At 40.7% G+C, this 24582-nt stretch overlaps 1 protein-coding gene across 7 annotated transcripts in view; it reads left to right on the top strand.

Annotated features, from left to right (window-relative positions):
• DPP6 (dipeptidyl peptidase like 6) overlaps nt 1-24582 on the top strand; it is an 868888-nt gene that overhangs the window by 580778 nt on the left and 263528 nt on the right. For all 7 annotated transcript variants that reach the window (XM_038391573.2, XM_038391575.2, XM_038391569.1 and 4 more), the window contains exon 4: nt 20802-20896. In XM_038391573.2, the coding sequence (XP_038247501.1) occupies nt 20802-20896 (95 nt within the window). The remainder of the gene's footprint in view (nt 1-20801; nt 20897-24582) is intronic.

Below are 24582 nucleotides of genomic sequence, written 5' to 3'. Positions count from 1 at the left end.
CTCATCATAGAAGTCAATCAGGTTGGTCAGGCATGACTTGCCCTTGGTGAATCCATGTTGACTGTTCCTGATCACCTTTCTCTCATCAACTCTTGATTCCCTGCTGGAGTTCAGACTTGGCCTAAATAATATTTTCCAATTGCATTTATTGAGCAGACAGTACTAGTTGCAGATGCAGACAACTGGAAGAGTGCAGTACATATTCCTCCACTTGCCCTGTACTATAAAATATTAATTTCATAATAATTCAGCAATGGAGAATACCATACTCCTGATAATTAAACTTTATATCAGATATTTGTAATTGAAAATGTGCTGGGTAAAGACTTATTCATCTAGCAAAGAAAGTCTCTTGTGACTTTTGGATCTCTTGATTGTAATGGTGTTCAATAACTTAATGATATAAGCCAGAATGTAACTCTTCCCCACTTGGCCACCCTCCCCCCCACCCCATGAGACACTATGTTGGATTTACATCATTCATTACGGGAAACTGTGGGAATTTAGAATCAAAAGAACATCACAGGCTAATTAAATGTAATCCAGTCTCAAAATATGAGTCCACAAATCTCTCATATCTGTGAAGAATAAATTAAGAGTAGGAAAGAAGCACTAAGATATCATGATAATTAGAGGCAAAAGTTCCCTTAATATAGTTAACTTGATCCAGAAGAAGAGCCAAAAGATTTTCAGGTTGCTTTGTATCAGAATTCAAGACTATACGTTTCATGACCTACTCTTTACGTTGCATCACATAAAAAGTTGGCATAATACCACATAGTATCATACAATCTAGTACATTGTTCTGCCCTTCCCAGTTAGGGTGCCATTTAGTTTCTGCGTAGAGATCAAGGTATTGGTTTTAACGTTGATTGTCATAACTGGAACTGGCTACCTCAATGTAAGGGGGAATCCCAGCTAAATAGTGAAATAATCTTGTGGTGGTCACAGAATGGAAAAGGAGATCTCTGAGGTAGGGAGAAATGGTGATTTAGTGTAATATGTCTCCTACAAAATTGACTTCTGTTCCACTTCATGCAGTATCCATACATTTTAAATAGCCCTATAATTCTTGCACTCATTTATATGAAATATTCTCATTATTTTGTAATATTTTGGTGTTTGACACTCATTCAGATTATTTGAAACAAAATGTGTAGAGTTACTTAGAATAAAACTTAATGTGTTCTTTGTTGGATCTAAAGGACAAAGTAAAACTTGGCATTCCTTCAGGAGTGCGGGAACAATTTGTATGGGGTGTGTGTGTGCTGAGAGCTATTGAACCAAACTACAAACCCTGCATATGATGGAAACCACTTCAAGCACCCCTTGTTCCAGCACCTATTTTAGAAAACTAAAAAACAAAACTACTGTTGTCTTTTTAAGGGATGGGAGGAATGAAATAAAATGCAGTGACAAACTCCTGGAGAGGCTACTGCCCAAAGCCTTTGACTGGCTGAGAGAAAGAGACCTGAACTTTAAAAACAAAACTGTGATGTGTCTCAGTGTGGCCAGAAAGAGAGCTAGCATGTACAGTGTTGCAAGCTCTCATTATTTTATTGTGAACCTCTTGATATTTCATGTTTTACTTAAAGGCCCAAACTCCTGGAGTCAAGTGACAGCTTGAGAATCCTGGTTTGCATTTAAAAAATGTAAGTTTATAGCCCTCATGATGGCAGAGAAAAGCTTGAGAATGTGACCAGAGGGCACTAGAATGGTTGAAAAATGAGAACACAAATGAATGAAAATATTTATAAATCTCATGATTTTTAAGCCAGTCTCATGATTTTGGAGGGAGTCTGACTCATGATTCTTTACTGTTGGGGGCTGGCAGTATTGCAGGTAGTCAGCCTGAAAGCATGTCTGATTTCAAGAGCTGGCAGACCACATAAGAGACATAATAACAGTGAAGAAAATCTAGGAGAAAGGCAGTGTTGCATGCTGAAGCAAAACATGGCAATGTTCCAGACTTGCCATGGGGCTTAAGTCACATTGAACACCTTTTCAGACTCTCATTTACCCTTGGTTGCTGTGTGGGAGACTTACATTTTCTATCCATTCCATGAACATTAAAAACATTCCTTCCCCTCTCTCCCAGTCCTTCAACTGGTTGTTCTGTGTTCTTACCATTTTATATCATATTGACATAGCTGAAGTGAACTGATGATTTTCATCCAATCCCTAGCAGACCATTGCCTGTATAGAAACCCCACTGCCACAACAGGCACTAATAGGCCAACCTGTTGGCTGTGTCGGCAGAAACTGGAGACCATGGAGACAGAACTGTCATCTCATCAATAGCATTGCTAGGGTTGAAGTACATTAGCAGGGCAATATGTTAAAACCTTCACTGCTGCTGATGTTTATTGCACCATTTGATTTATGTATATTAATAAATTTAACATTTCATGGAAGATTTACACATAAACCAAGACCCCTATTATTCATTTGGAAGGCTCTTTCCTTTCTTTACTTTCATTCCAGAGGGCAGGATTGATTCTGTTATTAAAACTCGTACCTTACATTCAAATTTTTTTTTCTGTAAATGCAGTTCTGGGGGTGGGTAGGCAGGGGGGATTTTCTGTCCTTCTTCCAGGTTTTATTCCAAGGGAGACTTGCATGCAGACAAGTTCTTTGTGCCTTTTTCTGCAGTCCTTACTCAGGCAAAATTCCAGTTGAAACCAGTACTGAGCTAGATGGAGAATCCAGGATATTGCTGTGACAACACTAATCTATTAAACTTTATTCTTTCTGTGTTTTCATGCAGCAAGAGATGTGGAAAAAAATTCCAAGAAGTCTAATTTATGTAGGAATCAGCCACCAAGATATTAAATAGTCTTTTTTTTCCTTCTGTACCCCCAACCCCCATTTTTTCGTGATGTGAGCATTCTCATGAAAATGTCCATTCAATGGAGATGTGGGCATAAAAAAGGAGAGATGTGGTGTTGGAATTCTGTGGCCCCACATTCGGTTTTTGTCCCGTTTGGGCAGGCAATTGAAAACATCTGATAAATGTGCCATACCAATCTAAAAAAGCAAGCAAGATGATAGACTGTGTTAAGAAAGAGCTTGAGAGAATAATATTGAGAATATAATGCTGTTATCTAAATTGATGGGACACACTCACCATGCTCACAAACTACACTGGATTTGGGTCAGTCATCTAAAAAAGATACGTTGTAGCAGAAATAGAAAAGGTAAAGAGAAGGATAAAGAAAATGATAAAGGCATCCATATAGGGAGAGATTTAAAAGATGCCATCAATTTAGTTTGAAATGGAGATGAATAAGAGGTGACATAATAGAGACATTGAAAATAAGGAATGGTATAGAGAAGGTCAGAGCTTATCATAATACTGCCATTCAGTAATTATAATGCAGCCCATTTAAAACAGTTCAAATGAGATCTTTTTTACACAGTACATAGTTAACTTGTGGAACTTATTGCCACAAGGTCTTATTGAGACCAAGAGCTTAGCAATAATCAAAAAAGGATAGAGCATTTTTGAACATAATATTATCCACCACATTTAAACGATCTGTGATAAGAATTATAAGCAATATCAGCTGGCCCTCATGCTTCAGTACATAAACCAACGAGTTTGCCTGTGATTAGGAAGGAACATCCCCAGTAAGTGTGTTTTTGCATGATAGTCTATTATGTGGGGTTTATACTTCTTAAGCAGGTACTTCCACTGCAAGATATGAAATTTGATTGATCTTCGATCTGATGTGGTAAAGCATTTCCTATGGGAGAGGAGGGGGTTTGTGCAGTAGAGAAATTTGACTGGGCAAAGGAAAAGAAAACATTTTAGTTGATGCTATTTTTTCCCTCCATAGTTGCTGTTCAGTTTAAAAACTCATTAGTGTGTATGTGTAATCCCAAACTACTTCTCCCAATGTGCATTGCCTTGGACTTGTTTATGCTGCTCACTTGCCTTTCTTTGCTAGGTCCTCTGCCCCAGGTTCTATTCAATTCTTTAGCATCATTTCTCTGCATTTCTCAAGATGGTCCTATTGACTCTGTAGAAGAGTGCCCTCTTGTGGCCAATCCGACATCAATCCGTTTCCACAGGCGGTTTAACAAAAATGTGTAGGTTGTTGAATAAAGTGCCTGCCTTGCATTTCAAAGGCATTAAGTTCAAATCTTTTGACAGCTGAGTTTTTTTTTTAATTTACTTATAAACAGACTCAGATACTGTGGTGATCAGTGTGCTAGACATACCTTGAAGTAAAGGGATCATCCAATACTGCACTCAGGGATAATGAAAACATTAATGCAGAGCTATAGGCACAATCTAATTTGCTTGTTAATATTCAAACATTTCCTTCAATCTGTACTGCAACTGAAGCACCCTGCCGGCCTGAACATGAAGAGAAAGAGCGAAACTTCTTTTAACTGGCTTTGTGCTCTATCAGGACTGCTAACATCTGTTGGGAGCAGGGGCAAAGAGATAAGGAAACGCACAGGGGGATTAAGAGAGCCAGCCGTGGGGTCACATTTTAATGAAAATTTATTCATAGATTCTGTTTCTTCTCGGTGTCAAATGGATTATTACATTTATGGGTAACATTTAGGGTCACATGCTCCCCTGCGTGAAGCCAAGCTAAATGAGACAGATAAGCCCCCATGCATTCGGGAGAGAAAAGCAATGTCCCGGAGTGATGCTCCCACCAACAGCCAACTGTTGGAGTCTCTCTGCCTGAGAACTGTGTGGATCTGGGGAAGTTTAAAAGGAGCAGCCACTACAAGGTGTCCTGGCTTATGAGATTACCTGCATAGGGTACAGCTGACCCATGGACTGAGTGCCATTTAGTTTCTGGGTGGAGATCAAAGTGTTGGTTTTAACCTAGCTTGCCCTAAACGATTTATGGCCTGGTTACCTAAGGGACAGTTGCTCTTTCCTTGTCATAGCACCACGTCTGGGATCTACAGAGGCACTTGAGCTGACCACACCCTAGTTATAAAGGGAGGGGGCCTGTGCCAGGGCATTTCCAGGCAGATTCCTCAGTTCTGGAACTTCCTATCTGTGCTTGTTGGTTCACCACAAAGCTCACCTTTCCCCCAGGGGTTCTGTGAGGTTTGTGGATGGTTAGAGGTGATTTTTGCTGTTGTTATTTTGGGGAGATTTTATATTGACCTGGATAGTTTGGGTTGGGTTGGGCAATTTATGGATGTGCTTGCGTGGGGGATTTTTGTTTGTGTATTTTTTGTCTATTTTAAATATTTTGTACATGCAGCCATATTGTAAAAGCATCTAGAGCCAGGGTAGAGGCACTTTTGTGAAACTGAAATCAGTTTTTACCACCTGAACTACAAAGCTGGGATCCCCATCCAAACCAGGGCTGTTCTGACCTAGGGGGTTGGTTCAGACCCTTAGAGCTAGCCGCATAATCTGGCTCTTAATCCAGAACTCCACCTCATCAAATTTTGGGTTTAAGACTTGGGTTTGGTCCCAGTTCTGCTCCGTATCTGGACAAACTAATCTTTTTCTATCTTGGATTTTCCAGGGTTTGGGATCAGACAAAAGATATAAATAGAATTTTGTAACTGATGTATATTTTTTTTAGGAGACCTCAGCCTCTCTTTTAACCTTGGACATGTAAATTTAAAAGGCTGCTAGATGCACGTAGATGGTGGGGGCTCTTTCCACCTTTAATTTGCCTGGGATATAATTGTTTTACTTGAATGCTGCCACTGAAAAAGCATCAGATTGTTGCAGTAGGTATGTGCTGGATTGAAGTGATGAATGATTAAAACTACTTCTTGCATAATAAAGCACATTCTGTCATGTTGTGCTTACTTAATGTACCAATGCAATGTGATATTCAGCAGTTAGCTAAATTACAGTAAATCACCTATTTAGAAAAGTTTTCGTCTTAGCTCTTCATGCGAAAAGTGCTAAAGGCAGTAAAACGATAATGACCCATAATGCCAGAAAGATAAAAATGAGTTTCCTCCCAGAATGAAGGGCTGTACTCATGTTGTTATGGGCAAGCTGTTCCCTGTTCCTAGCTGCTTCTTTACAGAAGTGTCTGGGAGTATATTTAAAGGTCGCTTATTTCTGCACTGCTGAGTAACAGCCCTCAAACAAAAGGCAGAGAGCCGAGAAATCTGCCTGGAAATGCCCTGGCACAGGCCCCCTCCCTTTATAACTAGGGTGTGGTCAGCTCAAGTGCCTCTGTAGGTCCCAGACATGGTGCTAGGACACGGGAAGAGAAGCTGTCCCTTAGGTAACCAGGCCCTTGCTTGTTGGCAGAGAGTGGAGCTGAGTTGAGGCTGGAGAACTGTGTTCCTAATGAGCTGCACGAGGGGGCACACCTCTGTGTGCCGTGGAGGCCAGCTCCATTGGACATCATTCTGTAGTAACACTCATGAGTGAGGGAGGTAGGGAGGTAAAATTGTGGTTGAGTCAAGGGTGTGCCTAGGCTGCGAGCTAGAAGTCCCCTGGTACATAGGTTCTCTTATTTCCTCATCCCCCACAGCAGAGCAGCTTTGGTGCCACCCCAAAGACTGGGTAGATGGAAGGATTTCTCTCCCTTTCCTTGTTGTGTTTTTCCCAGCCTCTGACCAAGGTGCTTGGGATGTGCATTGGGTAGTGGATTCACCAGTAATTTGGGGGTTTAATTGTAATTGTTTGTGACTACACATCATAGAAGATTGAAAGACACACTGCAGCACGGCTGGTAAAAATGAGACCTTAATTTTATAAGGCTTCATTGCAACACTCTGCTGTTCCAGCTTTGCCCACTTTTGGGGGTGAGCTGTAGTTTTTGTTATATGGATTACAAAGCAAGCATTTTAGCAGCATAAGGCTTAGTGAGCTTGTACCGTGTTATTTCTTGTTTGGCGTCATCTGAATCCTTGGTGCTATACTGAGGAACACACAATGCCTGCCCCTCAGAGAAACTCTGATGAGTCAGCTCTGCCTCCTTTGCACTGAGTTACTATGCAAGTTATCCCATTGATTGCAGCAAGAGAGGTACTACCCAAAGTGAGCAGTTAAGCCAGAACCAGACCTACACTCTTAATATATAAAAAAAATTACAGCTTCTCATATCATCAATGCAGAATAAAATCAATATTACTTTCTAAGCTTGGCTATGCTAGTGCTTCTTCACCATCCTGTTCTTGGACTTTCTCTTCCCACTCATTGCATTTCTGTTAATCTCTCTGTTGTGTTTGTCTCCCACCAGACTTTCCCTAGTTCCTTTTTTGTTGCTTTAAATTTCCTCTTTTTTGTATTTTGTCTCATTCTGTCCTGGTTTTCTCACAATCTAATTCCCCTGCTCTTGAAATCAGTCAGTGGGAGCTGTGGTCGTTCTGAACCTTGCAAGATTGGGCCCGTTTGTATGGTACTTATGTGTGCGCTGGTCACAGACAGAGCAGCCTCTTCACCTCAGCTTGTCATGCTTGCTATTTCTCATCACTCAGAAAACATTGTTTTGACTGGAATTCCCAAGCCCTTCACAATTTACATTCCATGTGTGCATGTTCAGATGTCCAGGTGAATTGTCTGGCTGGAAGGTTGGCTGTTTTTAATCTGTAAGCCTATTGCAGACTCAGTGCTTGCAGGCTGCTTTATCACCTCAGTGGTTTGCTGAGAGAGGGCATGGTTACCTAGTGAATACAAATGGGTATTCCAGGCAGGCACCCCATTGCCATGCTACACGCAGCATTTCTAGGTACAAAGTTTGCAGGTTCTATTGCTATTGTGACAATAAAATGTTATTGTTTAGCATAAGAGCAGAAATGCAATTCCTCATATGCTGTAAGGCCTAAATCCCACATGGCCTTAAATCCTCCCCGACAATGCACAGAGGCAACAGTGATCCCTTGGAGAGTTGCATCCCCCACTGCGGTGTGAATGGCTGCTGGATTTGTGTAGCCTTGGGTTGACTGCCTCATAGACTCATAGATATTAAGGTCAGAAGGGACCATTATGATCATCTAGTCTGACCTCCTGCATAATGCAGGCCACAGAATCTCACCCACTCCTGCAATAAATCTCTCACTTATGTCTGAGCTATCCTCCCTCCTGTCCCTGTCCCTTTTCTTCATCCTGTCCCCCAAGCCTTCTACGCATTGAGGTGCAAGGGCCTTGGTACCCTGTGCATGAGATTTTTGAATCCCACCTTCCCCCAGTGGATGGTAACTGTACTGCTTCTCGGGTCCCTGTGTCTGCTAAGTCAGTGTGGTAGGATTTGAGCCTGAAAATAACATAAATAGAAACCTCAATGGAAAAAAGGGAAGTAAAGTATTTTTCTCTCATTTAGCCTCATTCCATTCCATTACGTGAGTCATTTATTAATTCCCAATGAATATTACAATCTGTGTCTCAAACACTATCTTACATCCTGTCCTACATCCTGGCTGTTAGCTTGTTTGATTGTAAATGCTAACCAGGTAGACCTGATTAACCCTTGACTGGGACAACATCAGGGAAATCCCAGGTAGGGGTAGGAATTGGCAGTGGTGATTCAGCAGATGGAACCTTCCCACTGCCATAGTGCTGAGCCACGCCTCCCTTCCCCTCACTCCCTTTCCTTCCCTTCCCCCTCACCCCCCCCCCCCCCGCCCAGCATCTTGGTATTAGGGGCCATTGCACTGCCAGAGGTTTTGTCTTTCAGATGCAATATAAAACCAAGGTCCTGACCGCTTGAGGTCATTAAAGATACTATGGCACCTTTCAGGAAGAGAACAGATATTAATATTGGTGTCTTGGCTCAATTCCAACTCAAATAATTACGTTCTTCCTATCTGAAAAGTTCATTTCCAGTTAGAATTGGATACAGTAATTTCACTTCCTGTGAAGCTCACTGGATTCACTGAGAGAATTCTGTAAGTCTATCAGATATTAACTATCAGCTAGTTAATGTGGCTAACATTAGTGGAAGTAGGATCTGTTGCAAATGTGCTCCTTCATGTGAGCTGCAATGGTGAGAAATAACATAACAAAAGATTCCTTACCTTCTTCCAATGGTCCAACAATATTAGGTATGCCCAGTGAACAACTAAATCACAGCAGGTTACATTGCGTACTCCAGAATAACTTCAGCCCTGAGAAAGCTGAGTCAAACTGCTCTCGTAGGGCTGTCTACAGCCTACTCTGTTGACATTGTCTAATTGTCATTGTCTTGAGATGTCATTTTTTCTTTGCATGATTCTTGATTAGACCACTAACTGGGCATTCTCTGTCCCAAACCGAACCTGTCGTAACGGTTCTAATGTGATCTTCTGGTTTTTACTGTGATGTCTGAAAAGTTGCTGCATGACAATTTTAGAATTTCTATTTTTATGCCTTTCAATCATTTGTTGTGTTTGCTGAAGTTAGAAAAGGTAACAAAAGGCTACATTATTTTGTATTTATCTGGATGAAATTCTTATTGCTCTATATCATTGAAACAAGTAGTTATGCTCTCTAGAGACAAATAATGTAATAGGAAAATTCTTCTCAAAAGTTTATCAGTCTCTCATGCATCTTGTGTTCCTATCTCTGAGCTATAATATTGGATGTTATTTCTGTATCAGTTTAATATTGATAGAATGGTTGTAAAGCCATTATTTCTTCCTGTTCTTTGACACTGATGTAAATATTTGTCCTGTAGTCCAGACTGTAATTCCTTAGAACTTCTCATGTCCAGCTGTGGTCAACCTTATTTTTGCCATGCGGTATCTGGAAGGATCACTGGCACAATATTTCAACAGAAGTCAGTTATATGGCTGCCCAACTTGAGACATCATGAAGGCAGCTGATTCTCAGACACCCAGTGCTCAGCATTTTCTGAAACTAAGGCCCCTTTAGGATGTGTCGAGTTGGACATCTGAAAATGGAGGCACCCAAAATCACTAACGAAATTTTGAGCCACAGTGCAGTGTACCACCCTTTAAAGTGGGTGCTCTGTGTTTCTTCTTGGTTCACTCTAATGGAGAGGAAGCAGGATGTGCTGCAAGAGAGTACAGAGCTGACAGAGTCCTGGGTAACCAATCTAACAGACACACACATACACACACAAGAAAGGAAACTGTTGCTGACAAATTATGTCATGTATTGGTTACCCACAACTCTTTCAGGTTTGAAGTTAAAATCCACTTAATTTCAAAAAAATATGGATACCCATTTAGTATGGTTGCCATAAAAAATAAATGTAATCAGAGAGTGTCATCTTTTAGATTGCTTGTGACCCCTTGCTTGTGGGTTGTGCTTAAATATGTCCAAAGGGCATTTAGAAGCACAAATGTCCTTTTAACTATTGCCTTGTAAAATATACATTACATTGTGTTGGCATGATGATTTCTTTCATTAGTTTCTCTGCATCTCTCATTGTGTTCTTCTGCGGAATTTTTCTGGCTAGTGGCTAAAAGGGGCACAGAATATTGGGCCTTGTAAGCTGGCAGAAATCCATAATAAACTGTGTAACGAGTTAAAAGGTGTTAAATGATTCTCAGTAGACACTCTCTTCGCTGACAGGATCTTTTGGCAGATGATTTGAAGGGTGGCTCTGGAAGAACAAATCATTAAACTGATACAAGTCCATCTAGTCAATTGGTATCTCTATAAAATATGCACTTAGGTGCACGCAGTCCCTAAAATGATATTAATTGAAGCCTTTGTTGTTGTTGCTGGTGGTTGTTCAAGAATATATACGTTACTCTCCATTTGTATACAGCTCACTCTGGGTTGTTTTTTTAATCAAGGGCGAAATCCTGGGCCTGGTCTACACTTAAAAGTTTTACCAATGTAGCCATATGTTACCAGATTTGCCCATTACTTTGGGGTTTGCTCATTTATTAGAGTTACTCTTCGTGGGGGGGAGGGGGTTCTGTATTTCTATCAATGTACTGCTTGTGTCCCTTTTGTTCTCATACGGAGCTCTACTTCTGCAAGTTCCCTCCCAATGGAGCTATCCTGCAGGAGCTAGGTTCCCCAGAGCTGGGTTCTTCCAGCCCCAGAATCAGACAGACACATACACACACACATTAACAGAGCACGTCTGAGAGGACGAGTTAATCAGCACTCCCAAGGTGACCCCTTATATGTCCCTGGACTCAGTAGGCTGGATCTAGCAGCACTTCCAAGCTGTCACCCTCATATGCCCTTGGACTCGGCAGGCTGGATCGAGCAGCACCTACCTCCAAGCTGTCACCCTCATATGCCATGAGCACCACACCGGAATAGAGCACACCTGAGCAGGCTGGGTCGAGCAGCACTTTCAATCTGCCACCCTTATATGCCCCAAGTTCAGCACGTCCTTATCCCTGCTTTCATGTTACGATTGTTCTGGTAGTAACCCACTTGATGAGCAAACCCCACAGGATTTTTGGGCGCTGCAGGGATCTTTAGCTTAGGTACGAGGAGCGTTGCTGCAGAGAGAGAGAGAGAAGCAACCAGCTTAACCATGAAAGTGATTTCTTGCTAGGTAATAACCATACAAGGGGAGTCAAACAAACAAAACAGTTATAATATTAAATCTAACTTAAATTTGATTACAAAAGTCAGGTTTAGAAAACTATAACTGATCGCACAAATCAGGGTCAGAAGGCTGTACTTAGAGAGAGAACTGGGTTCTCACCCCTCCGTGAAGCTTGACTCGATTGGGGGTCCCAGGTGGTGGTGGTAGCTGAAGGTCTGGAATGCTGGAGACAGGCAGAGCCCCCAGCACGATCAGTCAGGAGAAGATGAAGTCCCAATGGAACAGATTCAGATTTTGGATCCAAGCATAAGAGCACTTACTTGAGCAAGGGTAGGGGTTTTTGTAGGGAAAGAACAAGGGTTCAAGGGAGAACACTAGGTTTGTTTGTGGGTAAACTGATGGCTCAAGGGAGTATACCAAAGTCGTTTTGTTCAGGCTAGACAATAGGAATGGATCATTCCTGGCTATGGGTAGTGTTTCTTCGAGGGAGCTCACAATGCAGTTAGGCAACTTCAGTATTTTGGATACGAATAAAGGATTTATTACTAGAATTGGTCTGATAACTACTGAGGTGGGTGTGTGCAGGCATGGGTTCATTAACATCTGGAGCAGAGATTCCCCATCATGCAGTGCTTCCCTGTTTTTCTGGTCCCAGAGTTCCGTGTGGTTCTTGACTTGGAATCTCTGTTCTCCATTCTGTATGTTAATGGGGATGCCTCCCTGTCCCATCTTCGATGCAATTGAGGCTAGGGGAGTTTCCCTAATCCTGTCACCCTAGTCTGGAGGGGTTTAGGTGGGTCTCCCACTCCCTTTTCATTGCTTTTTGTAAGTCTTTCTTCTGATCGGCTTTGGTTCAAGCAGAGTCTGTGTCGGGGTGGGGAGAGAGGTCTTTCGTGAGTCAGACAGGCTGGATACTGCGCCCTGGTTCCTGAAAAACACAGAGCTGATAGGTAACACATGTCAGTTAGGGGGCTGATTTAAAAAAAAAAAATTTAACCAAGAAAGCTACACCAGTAAAAGCCCCAGTATAGATGCAGTTTTATTGGTATAACTGTGCTCGTACTAGTATAGCTTCAACTGGTGAGAGGAACCAGTTTAAGCTATACTAGTATAAGCACTTGTATACCGATATAACTTCATCCACACTAGTTGGTCTTGCGAGTTTAATTATACTGGTATTAGTATACCAGCAAAACCTTCGCATTGTAGCAAGGCCTGGCTCTTTTTACTCATACAAGGAGTTCCATGGATTCAGTGGGACTACATGCAGATGTAAGATTAGCAGGATCTGTCCTATGTGTTTATTCAATCTAGGAGAGGTCATGATGGTGCATTAGAGGTTCACTTGTTCATCTTATGCTCAGTGAAGCAGGTCTATACTGAATTCTTAGATTTAGGACAATGTGTGGGAAGGTTTAATAATTTACAGCATCAGTAACTTTAAAAAAAATCATATCCATACAGATAAAAAGCCTTCAGAAGAGGAGGTGGATAATCGTGAAGTTTCCCTTTTAAGAAATGAAGCCAACTTAGTTGTGGCCTATTGTATTTCAATAAAGGCAAGTTCTGTATTGTAGACATTGAGCCCTCAACAGCAAAATTTTCACCTAAGTCCAATTTTTGAAAGAGACATAGGCACTTAGGATCCAAAGTCTCCTTGACTTTCAGTGGAATTGAATTCAATTGTTTGAGACTGTCAATTGATTTCAGTGGCAATTAAGTATCTAAGCAGGTTAGGCACCTAAATCCCCTTGAAATAAATTGAATTCAACAGGATTGGTGCTTTTGGAAGTCCTAGTAAGTGCCTTTCCATATCTGTACCTGTAGGCCTCTAAATACCTTTGATAATCTAGTTTTAAGGCCCTTTTGAAAATTTTACTCCAAGTCCTTACCTAATCCTGCTCCATTGAAATCATTGGGAGTTTGACTGTTGACTTTACTGGAGCAGGATCTGGCCCCTGTTGTGTCCAACAAGTAGAAGCTTCATGTAAGGTTATGCACAATCCTTATGCACTGGGTAGCAGAATATCTCAAGTCCTGTGTGCGCCCTTTCTCTTACATTCAAGTGTATAGAATGAATAAAAGAGTCAGGGCGCGGGCAGAGGATGGCCATGTCTGAGGAGGCAGGGACTTCAGAAGGATACTCAGCCTGCTGCTAAGACTAATTCCTGCTTCCCAGCACACTCACTAATGTAGAATTGGGTTCTGTGGCATTCACTGGTCTTCATGTTATTTTTTTTTTTTTGCCTTATGCCAATACTCTCAGTGCTCCACACTTGTACTATATAGGGTCAACCCATAAGGTTATTTCTGAGCACTTTTGTCATCATCAATAATGGAGAAATGTGAATTTTTTTTAGAAATTCTTTCAAATGGTCGGTTTCCTGGAAGTTGGACAAGGGGGAGAAGTAATCTAAGTGACATAAACTTCCGACTGCCGGAAGCTGAGACTGGCTGACGGGATGGATCACTCAAAATTGCTCTGTTCTGTTCATTTCCACTGGCCACTGTCAGAAGACAGGTTTCAGAAGCAGCCATGTTAGTCTGTATTTGCAAAAAGAAAAGGAGTACTTGTGGCACCTTAGAGACTAACTCGCTCACTAGCTCACTTCACGAAAGCTTATGCTCAAATAAATTTGTTAGTCTCTAAGGTGCCACAAGTACTCCTTTTCTTTTTGTCAGAAGACAGGATACTGGACTAGGTGGATCATTGGTCTGACCCACTAGGGCCATTCTCATGTTCTAACTCTGCTCTTCAAGAAATCCATTATATTGTGGAATAAACAGCATTATGCCTAAAAATTACAATTTTTCAGCAACATTTACACTGAATAGCAGCCACACCAAAATGTAAACAATGAGATTCAGTGATGACCTTTATCAACTGTAGTGACAACTATTAATCAGACTGCAAATTCTCATCAGTTCACTGGTCAGAATTCATTAGAGACAAAGATTGCTGTGTTGCTTTTGTCTTTGATTGAGGTACGTCCCATTAAAATGAATAGTCTTTTACCGGAAGAAATCACACATTTCAAAACAAAAGCCTGGGAATATTATTCATTGATTCGTTTGATGACTAAAATAACCTGATTAGAAGACTAGCTAAAACTTATTGTGTTTTGCCTGGAACACAGTGTGGATCCATTTGTTCTTCCTTTAAGCAAACCAATTTTCTGTTCATTAAATCGGACCCTTTATTGATGGCCTGTTTTGAATATAATAGCAAGATATAGAGCCTTGACAAATGAATGCTGGTTTTCTCTTTTTAAAATGTGTTTTAGTAGTGCTAGAAACACACAGAAGAGATTAACACAAGATTTTAAGCTTGTTAAATTTTTAGGAAAGTTTACTACTTCCAGCTATGGAATAGCATTTACCTAGTAACCTTGAAGATTTACAGTTCATTAAAGCATTTTGTTTTCGTTAGGGTAAGTGTAACCAGGGAAATAAGGAGTAATAAAAGTTTAGTAGAGATTTCATTAGGGAGAGCAATATAATTCTTGTCAGTTTATGTTATGGTCTGAGAAATAAGTACTAATTATTAATAAACCTACAGACCCATTTGATTAATAATATACTTCATCTATGTGTTCAAGAGGATTGAAGTTCTGGAACAGCCTTCCCAGGGGAGCAATGTGGGCAAAACACCTAACTTGCTTCAAGACTGAGCTTGATAAGTTTATGGAGGGGATGGTATGATGAGACTGCCTACAATGGCATGTAGCCGATCTGCGACTGCTAGCAGCAAATATCTACAATGGCCAGTGATGGGACACTAGATGGGGAGGACTCTGAATTACTACAGAGAATTCTTTCTCAGGTGTCTGACTGGTGGGTCTTGACAACATGCTCAGGATCTAACTGATCACCATATTTGGGGTTGGGAAGGAATTTTCTCCTGATCAGATTGGCAGAGACCCTGCAGGTTTTTCGCCTTTCTCTGTAGCATGGGACACGGGTCAATTGCAGATTTAAACTAGTGTAAATGGTGAATTTCCTATAACATGAAGTCTTTAAACCATGATTTGAGGACTTCAATAACTCAGATGGAGGTTACGGATCTATTACAGGAGTGGGTGACCTGCAATGTGCAGGAGGTTAGACTAGATGATCATGATGGTCCCTTCTGACCTTAAAGTCTCTGAGTCAAGCTTCCAGTTGGAGGTCAGGGTTTAATAATCAATTTACTTAATTAGAAAATATCTTAATATTTTGAATGGTGTATCTGACCACACTTAAAGTTGGCCTGATGTTTATTGAATAGAATATATAATTGAAAGATCTCGCATGTTGCTACATAACACAATGAGGAGTCCTGTACCACCTTAAAGACTAACAGATTTATTTGGGCATAAGCTTTCGTGGATAAAAACCCACTTCTTCAGATGCATGGAGTGAAAATTACGGATACAAGCATAAATATACTGGCACATGAAGAGAAGGGAGTCCTTTACAAGTGGAGAACCAGTGATGACAAGGCCAATTCAATCAGGGTGGATGTGGTCCACTCCCAATAATTGATGAGGAGATGTCAATACCAAGAGAAATTGGTATTGACACCTTGGTATCTCTTGGTATCTTATTTTATACATTATGCCAATTAAATTGCAATGGTATTTTATTCAAATGGAGATGATGGGTTGCAGGCAGATACAGAAATATGCTAAGCAATGTTACTTATAGTAATAATGTTGTACACTTAAACAATACTTTCAATCCAGAATAGAGGTGCATAGAGCAGATGGCTTTTGAATTCGGATTAGATTTAGGCTAGAATTTGAGGCCAGAATAAGGCTAGAGTTTAGATTCAGGTTTGGATTTGATGGTCTTGGAATCTTGTGAGCTGTTCTCATAAGACTTTGCCCCAAGCTGGTAGAATTCTCATGAGACCTACCTGATCACATTGGGCTGAAATCTCTTAAATGCAGTTGAATCCAAAACAAAAAAAGGCTCACTTGGCCCAGGGTTTAAATTAGTGAAAAGAGAAGTTGAGGGAACAATCAGCTCCCTTCCTCCCCAAGCTAGTCAATGATGGGCTAGTATCAGAGGAGTAGCCGTGTTAGTCTGTATCCACAAAAACAATGAGGAGTCCGGTGGCACGTTAAAGACTAACAGATTTATTTGGGCATAGGCTTTCATGAGTAAAAAACCCCACTTCTTCAGATGCAATGGGGGTTTTTACTCACAAAAGCTTACCCCCAAATGAATCTGTTAGTCTTTAAGGTGCCACCGGACTCCTCAAATGAGTGGCTAGAAACTCTGAAGGGGAGGGGCACCCCTGCATCCCCTCAGCATCTATTCTCCTCCCCCTTCAACTGGGACTGTCTCAGTCATTGCTGGATCGATCAAGTTCCCCACCTGTTGAAGCAGGTTTGTGGCATTTTAAGACAGGAAATGAAGAATTGCTTCCCTAATTTAAACTGGAAGGGGGAATTTAGGCAGCTAGAATTTAATAGCCTAAGTTCTTAATTCAACTAGGTCTGAAAAGTGTCATGGGACTTTTAATGATAAAGTGGTCAGGACCTCAGTTTTAGGTTTTATTTGAAAGGTGCAGTCTCCAGCAGCATGCTCTACTGGAATGCAAGGACATTACTGACTCTAGAGAAGAGATCTACCTTCAAACACCCCTTTGTGCAGTACCATGATTTTTCTCCGGTGTTCTCCCATCAAAGTTGATCAAGCCCAACCCTCATCTAAAGGACCCTCACAAACCTCACCACCTTCCTGTCATTGCTTTGACCTGGCTTTCTGTAAAGTAAACGTGTAGCGCTCTCCCTCCTGCTCTGCGCATGTGTATGTGTATATAATTAAAAAATTGGAACGAAAACACTCCCCTGCACACATTTCTCCCCCTGGAGAGAGGATGGGAGAACAGAAACATCACAGATGTTAGTCATGTTACTTAATGCACTTCTGGAAGGAACTCAGAGACAACAGTCATGAGCAGGTTTTTAGAACCTATACAGAATAGATTAGAATAAGTGTGGTATAGATTAGAATAAGTGTGGTGAGCGAGGCCAAACAGCAAAAATTAAGATGTTTATACACCAATGCGAGGAGCCTAGGTAACAAAATGGAGGAACTAGAGCTACTGGTGCAGGAAGTGAAACCAGATATTATAGGGATAACAGAAACATTATAGATGGAATAGTAGTCATGACTGGACTACAGGTATTGAAGGGTATGTGCTGTTTAGGAAAGACAGAAACAAAGGTAAAGGTGGTGGAGTAGCATTGTATATCAATGATGAGGCAGAATGTAAAGAAATAAGAAGTGATGCAATGGATAAGACAGAGTCCGTCTGGGCAAAAATTACATTGGGGAAGATAACTAGTAGAGCCTCTCCTACGATAGTGCTTGGGGTGTGCTATAGACCTCCGGGATCTAATTTGGATATGGATAGAGCCCTTTTTAATATTTTTAATAAAGTAAATACTAATGGAAGCTGCGTGATCATGGGAGACTTTAACTTCCCAGATATAGACTGAGGACGAGTGCTAGTAATAATAACAGGGCTCAGATTTTCCTAGATGCGATAGCTGATGGATTCCTTCATCAAGTAGTTGCTGAACCGACTAGAGGGGATGCCATTTTAGATTTAATTTTGGTGAGTAGCGAGGACCTCATAGAAGAAATGGTTGTAGGGGATAATCTTGGCTCAAGTGATCATGAGCTAATTCAGTTCAAACTGAATGGAAGGATTAACAAAAATAAATCTGCAACTAGAGTTTTTGATTTCAAAAGGGCTGACTTTCAAAAATTAAGGAAATTAGTTAGGGAAGTGGATTGGACTGAAGAATTTATGGATCTAAAGGTAGAGGAGACCTGGGATTACTTTAAATCAAAGCTGCAGAAGCTATCGGAAGCCTGTATCCCAAGAAAGGGGAAAAAATTCATAGGAAGGAGTTGTAGACCAAGCTGGATGAGCAAGCATCTTAGAGAGGTGATTAAGAAGAAGCAGAAAGCATACAGGGAGTGGAAGATGGGAGGGATCAGCAAGGAAAGCTACCTAATTGAGGTCAGAACATGTAGGGATAAAGTGAGACAGGCTAAAAGCCGAGTCGAGTTGGACCTTGCAAAGGGAATTAAAACCAATAGTAAAAGGTTCTATAGCCATATAAATAAGAAGAAAACTAAGAAAGAAGAAGTGGGGCCGCTAAACACTGAGGATGGAGTGGAGGTTAAAGATAATCTAGGCATGGCCCAATATCTAAACAAATACTTTGCCTCAGTCTTTAATAAGGCTAAAGAGGATCTTAGGGATAATGGTAGCATGACAAATGGGAATGAGGATATGGAGGTAGATATTACCATATGTGAGGTAGAAGCGAAACTCAAACAGCTTAATGGGACTAAATCGGGGGGCCCAGATAATCTTCATCCAAGAATATTAAAGGAATTGGCACCTGAAATTGCAAGCCCATTAGCAAAAATTTTTAATGAATCTGTAAACTCGGGAGCTGTACCGAATGATTGGAGAATTGCTAATATAGTTCCTATTTTTAAGAAAGGAAAAAAAAGTGATCCGGGTAACTACAGGCCAGTTAGTTTGACATCTGTAGTATGCAAGGTCCTGGAAAAAATTTTGAAGGAGAAATTAGTTAAGGACATTGAAGTCAATGGTAAATGGGACAAAATACAACATGGTTTTAGAAAAGGTAGATCGTGCCAAACCAACCTGATCTCCTTCTTTGAGAAAGTAACAGATTTTTTAGATAAAGGAAATGCAGTGGATCTAATTTACCTAGATTTCAGTAAGGCGTTTGATACTGTGCCACATGGGGAATTATTATTTAAATTGGAGAAGATGGGGATCAATATGAACATCAAAAGGTGGATAAGGAATTGGTTAAAGGGGAGACTGCAATGGGTCTTACTGAAAGGCGAACTGTCAGGCTGGAGGGAGGTTACCAGTGGAGTTCCTCAGGGATCGGTTTTGGGACCAATCTTATTTAATCTTTTTATTACTGACCTTGGCACAAAAAGTGGGAGTGTGCTAATAAAGTTGGCAGATGATACAAAGCTGGGAGGTATTGCCAATTCAGAGAAGGATCGGGAAATTATACAGGAGGATCTGGATGACCTTGTAAACTGGAGTAATAGTAATAGGATGAAATTTAATAGTGTGAAGTGTAAGGTTATGCATTTAGGGATTAATAACAAGAATTTTAGTTATAAGTTGGGGACGCATCAATTAGAAGTAATGAAAGAGGAGAAGGACCTTGGAGTATTGGTTGATCATAGGATGACTATGAGCTGCCAATGTGATATGGCTGTGAAAAAAGCTAATGCGGTTTTGGGATGCATCAGGAGAGGCATTTCCAGTAGGGATAAGGAGGTTTTAGTACCATTATACAAGGCACTGGTGAGACCTCACCTAGAATACTGTGTGCAGTTCTGGTCTCCCATGTTTAAAAAGGATGAATTCAAACTGGAGCAGGTACAGAGAAGGGCTACTAGGATGATCCAAGGAATGGAAAACTTGTCTTATGAAAGGAGACTTAAGGAGCTTGGCTTGTTTAGCCTAACTAAAAGAAGGTTGAGGGGAGATATGATTGCTCTCTATAAATATATCAGAGGGATAAATACAGGAAAGGAAGAAGAATTATTTGAGCTCAGCACCAATGTGGACACAAGAACAAATGGGTATAAACGGGCCACCAGGAAGTTTAGACTTGAAATTAGATGAAGGTTTCTAACCATCAGAGGAGTGAAGTTTTGGAATAGCCTTCCAAGGGAAGTAGTGGGGGCAAAAGATCTATCTGGCTTTAAGATTAAACTCAATAAGTTTATGGAGGAGATGGGATAATGGGATTTTGGTAATTAATTGATCTTTAAATATTCAGGGTAAATAGGCCTAATCCCCTGAGATGGGATATTAGATGGATGGGATCTGAGTTACCCAGGAAAGAATTTTCTGAAGTATCTGGCTGGTGAATCTTGCCCATATGCTCAGGGTTTAGCTGATCGCCATATTGGGGTCGGGAAGGAATTTTCCTCCAGGACAGATTGGAAGAGGCCCTGGAGGTTTTTCACCTTCCTCTGTAGCATGGAGCATGGGTCACTTGAGGGAGGATTCTCTGCTCCTTGAAGTCTTTAAACCACGATATGAGGACTTCAATAGCTCAGACGTAGGTGAGGTTTTTCGTAGGAGTGGGTGGGTGAGATTCTGTGGCCTGCGTTGTGCAGGAGGTCGGACTAGATGATCAGAATGGTCCCTTCTGACCTTAGTATCTATGAATCTATGAATCTAAGAACACTAAATAGAATAGAAAACAGCAGTTCTTTTTGGCACAAATCCATAGTTAGTTCTACATAAATAAGCAAGTTTGCTGGCTAAAATCTGTCCAATTTCCTTAATGTTCTTTTTTCTTTTTTCTGCAGATAAAGAATTCATTTATAGAAACCAGAATGGCACTGTGATCCTGCGGAATGTTGAAACAAACAATTCAATGGTATTAATAGAAAACAAAAAAATCGTAAGTATCTTCTTTAATAAGCAGAATAATTTCACAGTTTTCTTGGATTCAGGTCAATAAAGTAGAAAATGACATTTAATTTTCAACTTCATGTATTGCCAAGCAGAATACTCTGGACTAAGCAACTACAGATAATGTGAAATAGAATCTGTGCTTTCTTTATTAAGCCAGAAGCTCAGTTTCCTTCTGTTTGCAGAAAACTCTCTACTACAGGTATTTGAAGCAAGCCTTGCATATCATATGTCACTGAAAGAGAAATACCTTAGGCGTTTACACAGTTACTTCAAAGAACTTTGCAATTATATATTTATAATTTGCTTTAAACTGCTAGGACTTATTCTCCTCCTCCTTCCCTCTCCCTCCCCCGCACAAATATTTCTTCAAACACTTGGGAGATGCTGTTTTCGTTTGCACAAAGTTTGAACTGGAATGACATTATTAAAAGAAATTTTGTTTAAAACATTTGGAGCAATGGGGTTACTGCATGTCAGATTACAGGGAAAAATCAAATCGGTTATGGGATTAAGGTGTTAGTAAGGGGTTCCTGTAGTAAGTTGAGAGAACTAATTGATGCGTAAGACAGAATTGTATCTATGCAGAAGATAATGAAAAAGTTTTGTAACATTAAATCATATACCAAATGAACCCAGCATGATGACGAAGTTAACATGTTAAATATCAGAATATTATCAACACTTTCTGTAAAAATGAATAGATCAAGTTAGTAAAAGACAATTGCCTGACATAAAAAGTACACTTGTATTTACAGCGGTAGTGAAGGATGAACCTCATTGTCTTTCTAAAATTAATGCTCATGCATTTGAGCTGAAGACATTCTGGATGAGAAACTAATACTGCAAATTAATATCATTCACCATTCCACTATAGACAAGAGATCCCTATCACTTTGGATGACCTGTTCTGCCTATCTCATCTCTACAGTGCACTCTGGTTCAGATCATTCCCACACAATTGTAACCATCAAGGGGACACCAGAGGCATTTAAACACACCAGTCAGGAAAACGATATAAATACTTATCTAAACTGGTGTAAAAGGTGCAGAAGACCTCAAACCCCAAAACTGTATTGGAGGGAGCAGAACTGAATATCAGTGGCATCTTGCCTTCTTCTCTGATGTTGTGAAAGCCCTTCTGGAGATGTAACCCTGATAGGATTCGCAAAAAGAAAAGCAGTACTTGTGGCACCTTAGAGACTAACAAATTTATTAGAGCATAAGCTTTCGTGAGCTACAGCTCACTTCATCGGATGCATCCGATGAAGTGAGCTGTAGCTCACGAAAGCTTATGCTCTAATAAATTTGTTAGTCTCTAAGGTGCCACAAGTACTGCTTTTCTTTTTGCGAATACAGACTAACACGGCTGCTACTCTGAAACCTGATAGGATTAAATCTTCTAGTCATTCATCCCCTCCTGCTGAGTTTTTGAGGCCAGGCAAGGATGAGGAGACACAGTAGCAATGCTCTAATGGTTCTTAAACTTTACTGCAGCCTGCACCCTTTTGGTTCTCAAAATATATTCTTGCACCCCTTATCAAAAATAGTTGAAGTAGGTCAGTTCTTTAAACCTAGATATATTTTTGTTTGTATATTACAGTAATTGTTAAAAAATGTATAATGTTAATAAATACATAGGTTTGATTAAACAAAGTAGTTGTATTTAAGTGCCTGTGCTTAATTTGTGTTTTCGATTATTTACCTTCTAAAAAAAATCTGGCATGTCTCGCACCCCCAGAATTGGCATCTCGCACCCCAGGTTAAGAACCACTGCTACTTGCCTTGGAAGGCAGAAAGCAAGGTGGCTTGGGGGATACTGCTGAGAGTCTGATTCTCTGTGCAGATGCCCCAGTCCTCTGCTAATACACCCTGATATGTACAATTTCTCCCTTTTGCTGCACCTGAATCCCTTCAGAAAAGACTATGTAGCAGAAAGCTAATACACCCTGATATGTAGAAGTTCTCCCTTTTGCTGCACCTGAATCCCTTCAGAAAAGACTATGTAGCAGAAAGCCTGCTGCTTCAAAGCTACAGTGTTTATTACCTAACTTTCCCCCCACCCCATATAGGAGGGATTGGACTTATCCATATGCACCATCCTCCCCATGCTAAGCCATTTTGCTCTAAGTTGCACTGACTGGAAATATCCTTCAAGAGGCCATTTTGCCAGCCAACAATCGCATTTCCATATGCAGGGGAATCCCCACATGGCTGGTAGAGCTGCTTTTCTGCCAGCTTTGCAGGGCTGGAATGGTGCAAAGCACCATCAAAGAATCCACTGCCCTTTGGCATCAAACTTTTGTTCCTCTAAGTTTTGGTGCAGTCAAAGGTTCTTCTCCTTCCGAGATCCCAGAAATATGTTTGGTCACAAAAGCAGAACAAAGCTAAGGTACGTTTAACATAATTGTCTAACAACTGTTAAAAAGAGCTCTGGAAATTGTGGACTGAATTTTGCCACCCAAAAAAAAAAAAACCCCACAAGAAAGCCTTGTTCAGAAACCTGTTTGGCTTCAAGAAAATACTAAAACCACATTCCATATTGACTTCACGCTGCAGTAATCTCAAATTTCCTCATACATAGTTCTAGCATAGTGTCAATGTGTTAAATATGCCTAAAAGTTCTGCCTAAAAGCAATACTGAGGTACTGTCTTCAAGCTTTTTATCGTTGTGCTATATCCGGCTTTAAAGGCCACATGTTTTCATTTTACCTTTACACCTTGCTACGTCTCCGAGGCTGTACTGTTTTACCATAACTTTTTCCACAAGCAGATACTGCATAGCTAATTACATCAGTGACTGATTCCCTGGCACATTTACAAAGTGAACCACGGAAATTCAGTTGAACCACAGAAATTCATGTCAGGGAGCTAAAAAGGGGAGAATAAATAAACCACATCTGCCTTCAAGGACATACCACTAGTGTCCTTATGTGTATTTTAGACCTGGGAATAAGGGTTTGGTCATGGTTTTCATGTTTCAGCTTGCAACAAAGCCCATAGTCATCCAGCTCTTTCTTTGTTTAGTAGTGCAACTCTACAATACAACAAATATTTCATGCTTTCTTCCTAGGAAACCCCCATGTTTTTTTTTCCCTATTCATTTCCCACCAGCCTCAAAGGCCACATGCTGAGGTGCCTCTGTTCCCTGACAATGACTGTTGAATGGAAGTTTCTTCAGAACCTATCCGTTGTGCCTTTCGGGTCAGTGCGGAGCACCATCACACAGTATATGCTCCCTCTAATATGGCCTAAGAGCACCATCAGCCCATGAACAGACCGAGGCTTGTTTTCATCCATTCTCTGCATGACAGCACCACGTGCTGGATCTAGACCAGCGGGCTGTCTCTGTTGAATACTTTCTGCCAACTGTATATAATAATTGTTCCTATAACTGCTCTATGCTATTATTCCCACAGAGAGCATCATCTGTGCTCTGTGTAGAGGAATTGACTAGATTCCTTTAGTAGCTGACTCTTCTTAGCTGAATTCATATGAGTTTTATTTTCTATGGCTTCAAATAGCCTTTCACTGTCTGCTCTTTATTCCATTGGTTCTTAATTTTTGGCCATACCATAAAATAAAGATAGCCTCCAGACTAGCCCTCCTTCCAACCCCCCAATCCCCTACTACTTTGTTTCCCCCCCCCACAAAATATTTAATTCTACAGATCAC

Source organism: Dermochelys coriacea, chromosome 2, assembly GCF_009764565.3.
Source record: "Dermochelys coriacea isolate rDerCor1 chromosome 2, rDerCor1.pri.v4, whole genome shotgun sequence".
NCBI classification, from domain to species: domain Eukaryota; kingdom Metazoa; phylum Chordata; order Testudines; family Dermochelyidae; genus Dermochelys; species Dermochelys coriacea.
Note: the sequence above shows the minus strand (reverse complement) of the source record. Positions and strands in the feature narration are given on the sequence as shown.